Below are 14,894 nucleotides of genomic sequence, written 5' to 3' on the forward strand. Positions count from 1 at the left end.
AGTGAGGCAGAGGCTGGCAACGTTCCACATCAAAAAGGCTCTTTTTTTGTGATGTTTGATGGGTATTCAAATAAGACTGAAAAGTTGAGCTGAGAAAACTGAAGGTTAATTTCTCTCTCGTCGGATTTGTTTCCAATTCAGGTTAAGAAAGAGAACCATTACACACTGAAAGGTTCCGATACGTTTGCAGAAATATTCTAAAACTCTAAAGAGTACAAGAATAAGAATATAACTTCCATCCAAACCATCCAGTCTATGAGTGCTTCACTTTAGCCCACGATAACCTTGTTTTTTTCTATGTTTAGGTGTTAGTGATGGTTCATGTGAGGATGTTATGGATGCAAATCTAATTTCCTTCAGCCACTTTCTTACAGTTCAGTTACAAACATCGACTCCTATTTCATCCAATTTGTTTTTCCATTAAAGCAACAGTTTTCTGTTCGGGCACTTGGATGTTTTCCCGTGGTCAACGTGCATATTTCCCAATTATGACCTTCCCATTTTGTTTGTAGTTCCTCCAATTTCTGGACACGCTGTCTGGGAAAAAACATCTTTTGCCCCCACACTGTACGAATTACCTTTATGGAGGAGGTTTATTATCCTTTCCATTGTTTCAGCTGGCAGATCTCTTGGTGGGAACATGTTTTCTGTCAATTTGCCAGGTGCAGCAGCTTGTTAAGTTCAACAAACACTCTCTAAAGTGCTAAATCATTTGCATATTTAAACGTGTTTATCAATCTATTTTAGAATTGGAAATAAAAAGAGGATTAGGTTATTTTCTTCTGTACTAGACTTGAAGAAAATTGCCACAAATTTGAATCTAATCATCAGAATTGTGATCAGGAGGTCACGGTAGTAGCAGATCTGTTTTATAACCCGAGAGAAATAAAAACCCAGAAACAACAGGGCTCTGTGTCCAAGAGGGTAACCCTAAAAAAATACTTCAAGTAAAACATCTCACCTGTCGCCAATGGATGAACAACAGTATAAAACCCAGGTAGTTATGATCAAACAAACACTGACTCGTTAACAAAGTCACAGTGAGTGACTCATCAGTCACAGCCGCTAGGAAGATATCTACTGAGAGTCCACAGCTGCTGAACCCTGAAGTGAAATGCACACTGCAAATGTAATAAAACATCAGCAAATACAAGTGTGCTGTGACAGTATCAGGCCACGGTCACAGAACAAGACAGGATTCTTTCCAACACCCAAAATAAACTCGACACTAGCCAACTGCTATAGTTCATTGTGGCTGGTAAATACGCGTGCCAGGGAGGACACCGACTTCCAGCCTACAGCCTACGACATGGCGACTGGTGAAGGATCCAACTCATTAGTCCGTCCCTGTGGCACCAGCTGAGTAGATTTTGTTCATGAATGACTGCTCTCTTAAAGGACTTGAAAAGCCTGTATTTACAATTTGTGCAAACACGTGCGCTTGCAGTTAACTTGCGTCAATAGACTACTCACTGCAATGCAACCAGCCGCCCCCCAAAGCACAATATGTTCAAGAGACTTTTGCAGCTCATAGATGTCAAACGCACCGCAGCCTCGCTACAGCAGCCGGGGGAACAAGCATGACTCAACACAGCAAGCAACGTCATCGTAAAGCCACCGTATTTCTGTTCATCTCCTGCGGAGCCAATCAATTAAAGCCACTCTGACCGTGTGTGGACAGTAAACAAACCTGTTGGGCACTCACACCAAAAACCAGATGTTTACCGTTTGCTTTATCACAAAAAATTCTATCTCCGTTGATAAAACTCGTAACCTTGAGACGTGTGGCACCACACATATAATAATTGCAAAATGGTTGAAGTTATTGTGCAGAAATGCTTCAGATAACAGAAACCCATCCGTCCAGAGCAGTCTGTGTTGCTGCTGCAACTGGCTGCACATCCCTCAGCTGCGGAATATGAATGAAAGACTACTGAAATGAATGAAAGACTACTGTAGTGCAGAGAAAAAAGGTATATAATTGGATTAAGTTGAATTGCTGAATTGGAAATGTTAAAGTAATGCATACGTAATGCACAACCAAACCTGCAATTCCAGTTGCAGGTCAGGTTATTGATTAACATATATTTTGCAGTGCAGTCTGACTCTATTATTGGGGCAGGTGACCACAGGTCTGTGGGTTTACCAACATGCTTACGGTCCTGGGATAAACCGTTACACATAAACCTTTAGCAAAAGTTGGACTTATCTCCGTTTCACCAGTTTATTCCACTCATATTAAGGAACATGTTCGGACGTTGTATATCATTCAGCCTTTTAAGCACGTCACCTGCTTATTCTTGTGTACAAATTAAACAGCTTTCTTTTCTTTATCTAATCACACTCTGATTAAGGCCGAAACAATAGTATGTTTTTGACATGACCGGAATAAATCGGTGAAACAGAGTTTCACAAGCCGAACCTTGTCCTGAGGTTTAACATGTGTGCAGCCCTCTTTCAACAGGTGAAAAAAAAATCCCAAACAAAATCTGTCTGTTTAATCAGCATAAAGTCTTGTGTCAAATGACTCTGCAGTAGTGGCAGGAATGAACCGGCTCCAGTCAGCAGTGACAGGAACAAGAACAGCGCATGCAGGTGCAGACGTTAAATTTCTAGGGTTTTAAGGTGGGAGCTGCTGGAGTGGGCACAGTTCGCTTTTCCTTTACAGAGACGCACGTTTACTGGCCATAAGGCTCTGCAACTAAAAGGATCAACTTGCTGACAAAAAAAGAAATAATATTGATTTTACCTGATTACAAGACAGCAGGCAACTCGCCCTCAGTAATGCCGTCTGTGACTCCCACAGTCCAGTCAAAAATAATTAAGTGGCCTAATCGTGTCAGAAAATCATGATTTTCAGAAACAGCCGGCAAGATGACGCATGCAACACCATCCCTTCGCGTTATGGTAGCTTACAAGTATGTCTCCTGGGAGGTTGGGGTTTTTACTGGAGGTAACTTTAGTTCGGTTTGTTTGGGCCCTCAGTGCACCGAGCGTAAAAACAACACGACTGGCAAAGAGAGAAGATTTAATCTGCTTCTTTTCGGGGAGAAAAAACAACAACGTTCAAACATGCTACTTTCTGTGTAAAAACATAAATAGTTGGTACAGGCGAGATATTCTGTGGCCGAGGGGATTTGGTGACCAGATTAGGAATTTCAACCAATCTTCTGTGTTGCTAACGAGCCTAAAAAGAACAGTGTGTCCTATGTGTTGTGAACAGTAATGCACCCCAACCAAATTCTCACCTCAAACCTCTTGAAAAGAAAAAAAGACCTGGAATACTGGCACATCTTTAAAGGATAAGATCGGTTTTTTGACATTGGGCCCTTGATTTCACATTATAACATGATGTCGTACTCACCCCTGCTTGTTGTTGAAGATTTGGAGCTGTTCCGAAGATATTCGCGAGGCGTCTGGCTGCTCTCTTGAGATATTCAGCCATGAAACGGTTTCCTATGGGCAAGCTTATACAGGCACAAACTATGCTGTTTATAATTTATTAATTACTCTACACTAGCACTGATAACGTGGAGGTGCGTCGCTTACTTAAAAAAATCCGGGTTATTGTAATTTTGATTTTTTTGTCGTAAAGTGGGTGTTACTGACGTCATCGTCATGCTACTGCCACAGACAGCCCACAGACCTGCTGCCTATTTATTCATTCGGCTAAAATTCAAAATTAGTAACCCGGATTTTTTTAAGTAAGCGACGCACCTCCACGTTATCAGTGCTAGTGTAGAGTAATTAATAAATTATAAACAGCATAGTTTGTGCCTGTATGAGCTTGCCCATAGGAAACCGTTTCATGGCCGAATATCTCAAGAGAGCAGCCAGACGCCTCGCGAATATCTTCGGAACAGCTCCAAATGACCAACAACAAGCAGGGGTGAGTAGAACATCATGTTATAATGTGAAATCAAGGGCCCAATGTCAAAAAACCAGTCTTATCCTTTAAGCTAACGTCTTGCTAAAACAACGCAAAGCTATCAAAGTCACGACGAACAAGCCGAATAAATTCCATTTACTTTCAGTGAATTTAGATTGAACTTTTACCCTAAAAAAATGATTTGTTCTAAAAAGATTTACTTCAAGCCTTTTTAAAAAGCGTAAGTATAATATGTATACTGACTGATTTTCTTGCTTCACATTCATATAAATTTACTTTCTACATACGTTCTTCCAATCACAGGTACTTGCACTCTAACTTGTGATGGTTTAATGAGATTTTCTTACCTTACATACAGGACCCCTCTGCTGCGCTCCGCCTTGCGCTGCCAGCCTATGGGGACCTGGACAGGGACGGCCTGCCTCTCACCTCCCGCCTCACAGTCCTTTCCGCCATTCATTGCTCCACTGGTTTTGCGCTCGACACCACAGAGGTATATATATCAGACATCAACCAGTGTCTTTGCAATGCACGTCATGTTCCAAAAGTCGTGGTGGAGGTGGTGGTGGGTTAGTTGAGGAGAAAGGGGGCTGCAAGATAATGCTACAATGTGGCGCTCTGCTCTCTGATGGAGCAAAAGGGGTATTGGGCGGGTAGGGTGAGGCGAGCTCACAGCAGACCCTACCCTTTGAGCTGCTTCATGGCTACAGTGTTGAATGGCACGTGGACTTCCATTACTGTATCCTGTCGTTCGGAGCCATCCAACTCAGGAAGATGCCAGCTGAAAGGGATGGGATGGGATGGAGAGGGTGGGATGGGATGTGTGCACTGCTTTTAAGAAGTTCCTTTATTAATAATTTTAAACCATTTGTCATTCACCAGCCAGAAAACAGTCCCTCAATCGAATACGTAGAGAATGTTCAACATATTGGTTCCCAAACACAGTTGGGTAGTGGTATTCTCATGGTTCCTGTAAGGGCAGAGGAGAAAACAAATTTCAAATTAAATCCAAGCACATATTAGCATCTTTTAAAAAAAAAAAAAAAACAACTATGTCAAATCATTTTGGGAAAACGTATGCACTTAGGTAGGCAACAGTCAAAATCATTATTTTAGCTTTTCAAAAAAAGACTTGAATCAATTAATAAGTTTTAACCATAAATAGCTGGTTTTGGCAACAACGCTGACATTAGCCATGGCATAATTCACTTTAAAAGTGGGATTTAAATAAAAATAAGTATCAATGATAACATCTGAGTCACGGTGAACTGCAGAGACAGAGATTGCATCAATCCCTGGCCAAATGTTACCTGAAATACTTTTATTTTTTCTTCCAACAAGCTCAATATGTCTTTAGACATCAGGCCAGAACCACAACATACATCAGCCTGGTGCATCTGACAAGCATGTAGGAAACTCAATAGATTCAGAGACAACAGATGTGTTTGGTGTCGAGCTAGCTACCTCCATCTGCTAGCAAGAAATCTGTTCATGGTAACCAGCTAGAAGAGCCTGGGAGCATGATCTTCAAAGTCCCAGGTGGTCTGATCCCAAGTGGACAGCACTACATACAGGTGCAGTACATACTTAGGATGCGTTCAGATCTGATCACTGAAATATGTTTTTGTTAGAGCACCAACAAATCCAAGAATGCTAACAAGCAAACTGGACTTTTAAAGACGAATACGTGTAAGATTAGGCACAAAGGCTGGCTCCATGATGATGCTACAGCAATCAGTGGGTATGTACTGAGAAAACAATTTTTGGGGTTAACAGTTTCGAAGTCTGGATTGTTTTTAATAACAAACAAACAAACAAAATCCCTTTTTTTTGGTCAGGAAATTATTGGTCAGTGGATTTTCATGAGGCTTCATCGGTGAGTCCTCTGAATAGGGGAATTTTGGCTCGGACTATTGTTTATGTCGACTGTGAGCATTATAATCACCATATCATAAAACGCTTTGTATCATTTAATTCTCACGAAAATCAGCTTTCCAATGGTTTGTTGCATATGCGCCCACTATAAGTAGGGTTAGTAGGGTTTTCAACGATACAAGAATACTACTACTTTCAGTGAATTTAGCAAAATAATTACTTAGCATGTAGTACATCTTTGCATTCTTATTCCAACTGCTGATACGACATCAGTACGACTGTAATTGATTCGGGATGGTCTCATTTCTTTTGAACAGAGGCGCATTTTTTTCAAATACTACAGCGTCAACTTGGGGCATATTTCCAAGTCACATTGGTGCACCTTTTTAGGTTTTCTGTCAATTACAAGGGCATAAATGGCACACATACTGTTAAAAATAATTATCTAATTTGATCCTTATTTTCTGCATCGATTAGTGCCAGAATATCGATTTTTTTTCTGATAACGTTAACACACAACAGATGTGAACACACTCAAGTTGTGTAGAAAACAGCTGACAGCCCACCAGTGAGCAGTCAGAATTTCAGTGGTTCAAAGCTTCAGTCTGTATTCATTTGGAGACAAGGAACTTTGTATGATCCCAAATCATTTATTCAATATTCCCGTACTTAACTAAGCCTATTGACTAACCTTACAAATTTAATCATTTGTTGACATTGGATTTTTGACAGGGACATTATTTTCTACAGATGAAATAATCTACTATTACTGTATGTCCCCAAAGCATTTTCTCGCCACATCCATTTCCCCGAAGCCATTTAATTTCTGGTTTTCTTTTTACAGTCCTATCGCATATATTACTATTCCTAAATGAACTTCCGCTGCAGCGGGAAGCTTCCATTCAAAGTGTTTCAATGGTGGCTTGTCTCACAACGTAGCAACTGAAACGGGAAGTAGGGTGGCTAATGGCGCTAGCAGTCGTGTTGGCTATCAAATGGATTTACAAAAAAATAAAAATTTTAGCTACTTCAGACTGCTGAATTTTTTTTTCCTTTCTTAATATACATTTAAGCTTTTTGGGAATTCAGCTGTATCATTATATGCAAATGATGGCATATAGCAACACTTTGCGACTTTAGCTACGTTACATTAGAAATAGTTTACATCAATGGCTAGCAGCTTGCAGTCAATGGCCTAAAAGTTGTGAATCGTGCAGTGTAGCATTTGGTTAATAACTCTCTAAAGAAGAGCTAAACAGTCAAAGTCTGTTGAGTAAACAAGCTAATTCTATTGTAGCTGTGTGACAAAGTACCGTTTTACCACTTCCGGTTTTTGGTGTCATTTTGTAAAACAAGATCTCTGTATTCTAATGCTCAACAAATATGCGAGAAGCTGAGCCTACAACACTCGGAAAGATAGCCCCACACGTTCGCAAAATGAAGCAGAAATGCATATAGAAACGTAAGAATAGGGAGAGAAATTTACAAAAGAAAACCTGGAAATAAATTGGTTTGGGGAAATAAAGGCGGGAACTTTATCACGTTGTGATTTCAAATATAGACTAAATCTGTAGGTGTTGAGGCAAAAATCAAGATGTGACTCGTGAAAGAGAACAAACAGATAGTCAATAAAATTTCATGCTGCAAAATATGTGGTTTTCAGCCTCTTCAAAAGCACAAAGTTCAAATACTATTGGATGCCATTCAGAGCTCATAAATCTGAGAATGATGGAGCTCAATACAAAGCTCCTGCCTTACAGCCGGTGGTGCTGCTGACTCATAAGTCGTCTATGAGCTGCTGAGACCAAACCCAGTGACTACCACAGAGAGTGCAAACCGTGGCAGAGTAAAAATGACACAGTAGTTAAATGTGGGCTGTTTATCAGGAAATACACAGCAGCAACAGTAGAGTCATCGTCTCAGGAGAGGTCTGTGGCAACCTATCAGTGAAAACACCATATCATTAAAATATAATTTCCCACAGCTCTCTGTTTGGCAAAAAGAGAACCTAATTTCTATTGTTGTTCAAGTCAAAAGAAAAAATAAGTTATTATCTTTCCAACAAAGCATTAGTGCAGTATTGCTGTTTGAGGATGTCTCCGGCTGCTACAAATGTTTCTATTTTGGTATTATATCTTCTTTTTTTTTTTTTTTATTGCAGCAGGAAAACAAAACAAGAAGATGCAGAGAGAAGGGGGAGTAATTTGAAGAGGAAGTTAAAGGGATAGTTTGCCTCTTTTGACATGAAGCTGTATGACATCGCATACTAGCAATATCGTGCATGAACATTGACTTACCCCCTACTGTGAGCCGCCTGCCGACAGCCGCGCCCGTTTCACGGTGTAGACCGTGCCGACCTAAGCGAAGACCGAGCAGTCCCCTGCTTCTGAGCAGTAAACACCGTGAAACAGGCGCGGCAGCGCGCAGTGATACGAAGGGAGAGAAAATAGCGCCCAGCAATTGTGAGGTCTGACTTTTTCCTGGATGAACGATTTTGTGATGCAAATGTATTACTCTTTTGAACGCATATTGTTTTGAGAAGCAAAACTCTTTATTTTTTTTGGCTCCAGCCAGCAAACTAGCCGGACTACCTTCGTCAACACCAAAACGAGGCCGGAACTCGGCTCACAGGACGCAGCAGGGGGTAAGTCAATATTCATGCACGATATTACTAGTATGGGATGTCATACAGCTTCATGTCAAAAGAGGCGAACTATCCCTTTAATGTTAACATAACCTTAGGTAAAGCAACACCCCCTGAATCTGCTTCTAATGTGAGAGCTTTCATTTAAAATCGCTAGTTTTAAAACATTTTGCCGGCTGTCCATCTCCCCCCTCATATCCAAAATGAACTAATCTCTAACCTTTTACTCAAAGATTGTGGCCCTTCCACATTTATTTTTTCAAGCAACAAGAAAAAGAATCAACTCAAAGACACTGTGGATGCATAAAAAGGGTTTTGGTTCCTTTGCAGCATCCAGTGATCTAGCTGGACAAGCGGCAATCGTTTTTTCATGTGTGAACAGGTTATGACAACTTTGAAGTCTGTGCACAGAGCTGCTGCAAATAGCTGATGTACACCTCCTCAAACAAGACTTCCCATCAGGGCTGCGGCGGCTACGTAAATGCAAAAATGTCAAGCGATCATATAGCAAACTGGTGCGGTACAGGGTTAGAAACCAACGTTCTGAAGTGTGGTTTATCAGCCCCTGAGCGCTACAGGGCACATTAAGGACTGGGAATGGACATAACAAAAGCCAGTGCACTTCAAAACTACTCTGAAAATCAACGAAAGGTTTCCTTACCCTGGCCCTCAGCATTCAAATGCCCCGTGTCATTTTTCAAGGTGCTACAGTACAGGATAGATTGGGAAAATTACGTCGGCTATAGCGTGAAACGTCCCTCCTCGCTGGAGTGCCGCAGCTACGCAGTTTGTTAAGCCAGAAAATACACTTCAGCTGTATTAACTCAAAATCTGTTAATGCTACATATCTTAATGACATGATATCTTTACCTGCGCCTGAGAATGTAACTTCTTTGAAACAACCAGACAATAATGTTTGATTCCCTTGATTCATTGCTTTGTTGATATGGTCAATGCTCCCTCTCCTCATTTATTCACAAGATCACTCAACTAGCTGCTCGCTGTGCATGCCGTGTCCTCAGCTGATTGGAACTGCATGAATGACTGAGTATGAATGGTATGTTTACAAACAGTTACAATTCCTGTGGTACGACATAGCAGATTTGACAAGCTATTTTGGATATCAAACATGAGATGACGCAACGGTGGAAATAAAACACTGTAAACGCTCAACCATTCAGAAATATTCAGCACATTTAACTTCACCCAGAAGGGTTCCAGGTAATCCCAAAAGTTCTACTTTCTCCACCGGAATTTCAGCCTCTGGTTTCTGTGGTGGATGGAGAAAAGGTAAAGGAAAGTACCCCCTTGAAGACCCAAGTTCCTGGAAAAGTTTCTGCAGTTCAAACACAGCTTACGGTACAGAACAAAGTGTCCGCCTGCATATATCACTGATAGTACTCTGAGTTACTGTAAAGGGCTACAGTCCAAGGAGACAAGTTCATCTTCACCCATCAGTTTGTCTCTTCTTCCCTGCAAACTTAAAATCACCAGTCAAGTATCCATCTAATCTAGGATTCATGAAGGGTATGCAACTATGTTACTAATCAACTTTCGGTGGTACGTCAGTTCCTACAAAAGGTTTTTATATATTTTTATTATCTAAACTTCTGTGAGGAAAACTGCAAGCTAGATTCATAACACGGCAAAACCACAGATTTGTGAAGCTGGGGATCAAAACTAAAGGGAAGGCTAGGAGTGGGATTCAGCCATCTATTAAAACATCAGAAATAAACTTAAAGGAGCCATGGCATGAAATGTTCACTTTTTAAGGTTGTTTAACATTAATATGAGTTCCTCTAGCCTGCCTGCGGTAGCCTGGCGACGCCATCCTACGTACTTCCGCCCAAAGATTTTGGCTCCGCACATAGTCTGGCCAAATCACCCTACCTCGGTTCGCTCAGTGTTTTGCCAATCAGCAAACAGTTGCGAGTGGTGACGCAGAACTCACGCGCGGAGTCCATTGTAGTCCATGTAATTGTAGTTCAACCGCAGCGGAAATAAACATGGCGACGGAAGAACGCTAGAAGCTATCCATGAAGTTGTCTCAACTCTGGAGATCATTGCACAATTAAAACGAGAGCAAGAGAAATGCCTCGTCAATTTTGTTAGTGGCAAGGATGTCGTAGCTCTCCTTCCAACTGGCTTTGGGAAAAGTTTGATTTCTCAAATGGTACCGGTATAATGAGAGCGGATGTGGGAAGCGTGATTCGCGAGCTAGAGCCTCGCGAGAGTAAGCATGAACCTCGGCGCATAACCAACGTCATTTCTAAACATTATGATTGGTTAAGGGAACTCCGTTACTCCAATGAATTTAAGTTGCTGGGTAAGGTCCCGCCTTCCATGGAAACGGATTCCTCTTGGGTTTTCCCAGACTGTTTGACAGAGTCAACAGTCGGCTTTCGCCCAGGCTATGCCTGCGGTCCCCCAGTGGCTAAAAATGACGATAGACCTAAACCATGCAATGGAAATTATTCTCCGCCTTTGGTAATGTGACCATGCAGATGGCCTGATCAGGAAAGCTGCCTCTTATGACGTCGAGGTTGTTTCCCCCCAGCCCATATATGGCTATGCCAAAACTGCCTTTCCCGGCCCACAGTTCTTTGGCCAGCTCATTGCTCTGTACATGGATGTAAAAAAATCTGTTTAGAGCTCCTGCATCAGAACCTCTAAAGAGCCAGTGGACAGATTTAGTTTTTTCTGGGAAAGTGACGACAGAACCGAAGAGATTTGTGTATGTGTGCACCAAATATTTCACAGACGAATGTTTCCAGAACTTGGGCCAATACCGAGCCCAAAGGAGAACCCAGACACCCTGCGGAGGAAACTCATTTCGCCCGCTTGTATTCGCGATCTCATTCTTTCGGTCACTACCCACAGCTCGTGACCATAGGTGAGGGTAGGAACATAGATTGACCGGTAAATCGAGAGCTTCGCCTTCTGGCTCAGCTCCTTCTTCACCACGACGGGCCGGTGCAGAGCCCGCATCACTGCAGACGCCGCACCGATCCGTCTGTCAATCTCCTGCTCCATTCGTCTTTCACTTGGGGAAGGATCTCATTCCCGAGAGTAAGTAATTTAACGCTCTATTATTGTGTTGCTTTCCTGTATGTACAGTATAGTTACATAGCTTGTTACCACAAGAAAGGGTTTGTATCGTTAGCTATGCAGCTAATAGCACCTGCAAGCTTTTATCTCTGCCAACTGGGCTGTTGGAGGTGTTTGAATGCCCATGAGATGGTTAGCTCGCTCATTTTAGACCAAAACCCCCGACTTCAAGCTTCCTGAAGAAGAATGAATCCGCAAATTCAGTGCATTTCATCAGGATAATGATTCATTCATGGTTCCAGCGCTACGGGCATCTTTGCAAACCAGAGCAATCAGATGAGAATGTCAAAATCCTCACTCCTGCTTTCCCCTTCACGCACGCTTTTTTGATGTTTGCTTGATGTTTGACTGTGTTAGGAAAGTTGTTCAGTAACTAGTTTGTCATATTGTCAAAGTAAGCTCATTTCAACAGGTTTCATCTACGTGCCATAGCGATTTACAAAACATTTGCGCATCCTTCAACGTTTCAATGGCCCGTGCCAGAATGTCACTATCCCATAGATAGCCTACTTATTTAACCTACTTTATTGTAACAATAAATACATATTTAGGCCATCATAAAATATATAATAATAATCTACTAACAACGGCAATTTAATGGTAATACATTTAAAACTATATATTTTGTTTTACTAATGCGCTTTGGCGCGCTGCGCGTTATAAAAAGCTGCCGTTCCATTCCTGAATTTTAACGGTTAAAAGCATCCGTTTTATTCCGTTAGAGAGGCTCATTTCATTTCAACAGCTGGCAACCTTGACGCAGGAGTTGGTTGGAAAGAAGGGCACCACTTCGCCTATTTGGAATTTCTTTGGTTTTGAACCAGATGAGCGTGGGCTGCCAAAAGATTTAAATAAATGTGTCTGTAAGATTTGCGCATCTGTGGTCCGTGCCAAAGATGGACAGACAACAAATCTACGCGATCACCTGCGTGTTCACCATCCTGAAGAATATGCAACGATCAACGTGTCCGTGCGCTCAGGGCTTGCCAAAAAAACGCAACCGACCATATCTGTGATGTTTGCGAAAAGCACTAAATATAAAACTGACAGTGACCGGTGGAAGGAGCTGACAGGTGTTGTAACTCGCTACCTGGCCAAAGAAATGATATCGTTCAACACGTTCGAGAAGCCCACTTTCAAGGCCATGCTACACACCTTTGACAGGCAGTACGAGTTGCCAGCCTTTGCACTGCAAAGTTAATGCTTTAGCTGAAGTTGAACGTCATACCACCTTTTCTGTTGACAATGAGCAAGTTTCCCGACGCACTACGAGCAGTTAGCGTGAATAACATGAAATGTTTGACGTGGGAAAAACGAAGACAAGCTGTAACCTAGACATAATACCCTAATAAAAATAATAATAATAAATTATATAAGAATAAGCCAATTAGGCATATTTGTAGCATAGGCTATTTTAATTTTCATGCCTGACTAATTCATATTACCGTAGTTGTATATATTCCTAAAAAAAAAAAAAAAAAAAAAAGTGGGCGTGGCATCACGATGGTTACCATCCATCGTGATGGTGGGTCATAAATGGCACAACCCTAGCCACACCCCCACCCACCGCTTTGCCACGCCTTTCGCCTCCTAATTTGCATTTAAAGCTGCGGATCCTAAACAGCTCATTCTGAGGATGCTAAGGAAAGCTCATTTTTGGGACTGGCTGTAATTCTGCACCAAGGCAGAATTTTGGGGGAAAAAACTCAAATACAGTATAAGGGGACCACTAAAGCCTATAAAAATATATAAAAGCCTCCAATTATTTTCATGCCATGGCACCTTTAATTTAAACATATCTGAAGGTAATTTAAAAATCCTAAGTCACCGAGAGTATCAATTTAATTTGCTGAATTGCTAGTATCTAACCCTCATAAGAAAAAAAAAAACAGACCAAAGGGTATTTTTCCAAAAATTCCAAAACACTGCAGTTAAACAGACAAGATATAAAATGTTAATCGAGAATCAGATCCAAAACTTCCCAAACCATTGGAATCATACCCGATGTTATCAATTCCTCTATCGGTGCGCGCACACACAGACTGTAACTCAGCGTCTGACGCACTAGGCTATCACAGTGAATAACAAATTCAAAGCAAATGATGTTAAGGTGCGGAAAGAGGAGACAAACACCGAAAACAATTTGATCAAAGCTGAATAGCACTTCTGAAACGTAACGCAGTAATCGTGAGCCGACGTGTTGCCTTAATGGGTCGCTGGGTCCGGTAACAATTTCAGGCCCATTTTGGCGTTTGACAGAAGAAACAGAAAAATATGTGAGTGAGAGCAGCTTTATTGGGAATTTGGATGTATTAATATACTGTACATGTGAGCACGGGGGAGTAAGAGACAAACGTGTAAAGCGTTGAACCTGCAGCACATATGCTACCGTTGACCAACATGACAGATCATGTTTAACCAACAGTACATATCCTCCGTAATAATAAAATTAGTATCATAGTTAGCAAATTTTTCTGTGACAGAATGCCTGAATGAAAACAATTTGATGTAATTTCCTCCAAGAAGCTGTTGCCACAGCTAACATTAGCTCTCAGGCAGCTCTCTTCACACCTGCTGCTCAGCCAGGTAAAGTGACAGTGAATGGAGGGCGAACAGGTGTCAGCATTGCATCACAAAATTTGTTGTGAAAGGCTGATTCACCCTTTCGCAACAACAAAAACAGCCATGTTTCAGGTAGGTCAGGTTATGTAATCAACAACCACCTGAGAAGAGGCTTGTGAAGTTGTGGTCTGAGGAGACTAGTGCTAAGCTCAGAGACTGCTTTGAGATTACAGACTGGGAAGCACTCTGCAGCCCCCATGGCAGTGACATAGACAGTATGACCCACTGCATTACAGATTATATTAACTTCTGTGTGGAGAACACTGTGCCCTCCAAGTTGGTACAGTGTTTTCCCAACAACAAACCCTGGGTAACCTCCGAGATAAAGGCACTGCTCAAGGAGAAGAAGAGGGTCTTTAGATCGGGGGACAAAGAAGAGCTGCGCAGAGTCCAGAAGGAACTCCGGTTGAGGATCAGGAAGGAGAAGGACAGCTACAGGAGGAAACTGGAGAAGGGACTGGAGCAGAACAACGCCAGAAACATCTGGAGAGGTCTGCAGAACATCTCAGGCCATGGAAAACAGGAAACCCAACCTGTGGTGACAAGGACTGGGCAGATGAATTAAATCTGTTTTTCAACAGATTTGATTCTTCCTCCTCTCCCCCCCTTACCCTCCCTGTTCCCACTTCACACTTTTCCTGCTCAGCTCCCCCTCCCCCTCCACACCTCAGCCTGCCATCTTTAACACCTGACCCTCACCAGCCCACTCTCACCCCCTCCTGAGATACTCTCCAAATACCACACTCACATTCCCAC

At 41.9% G+C, this 14,894-nt stretch overlaps 1 protein-coding gene across 1 annotated transcript in view; it reads right to left on the reverse strand.

Moving 5' to 3' along the window:
- Positions 1–14,894, reverse strand: part of mbd5 (methyl-CpG binding domain protein 5) — a 37,363-nt gene that overhangs the window by 16,041 nt on the left and 6,428 nt on the right. Inside the window, exon 2 of the mRNA XM_075477640.1 lies at positions 4,237–4,859. Coding sequence (XP_075333755.1) covers positions 4,237–4,349 — 113 coding nt within the window. The 5' untranslated portion in view covers positions 4,350–4,859. The remainder of the gene's footprint in view (positions 1–4,236; positions 4,860–14,894) is intronic.

Source organism: Odontesthes bonariensis, chromosome 11, assembly GCF_027942865.1.
Source record: "Odontesthes bonariensis isolate fOdoBon6 chromosome 11, fOdoBon6.hap1, whole genome shotgun sequence".
In the NCBI taxonomy this organism is placed as follows: domain Eukaryota; kingdom Metazoa; phylum Chordata; class Actinopteri; order Atheriniformes; family Atherinopsidae; genus Odontesthes; species Odontesthes bonariensis.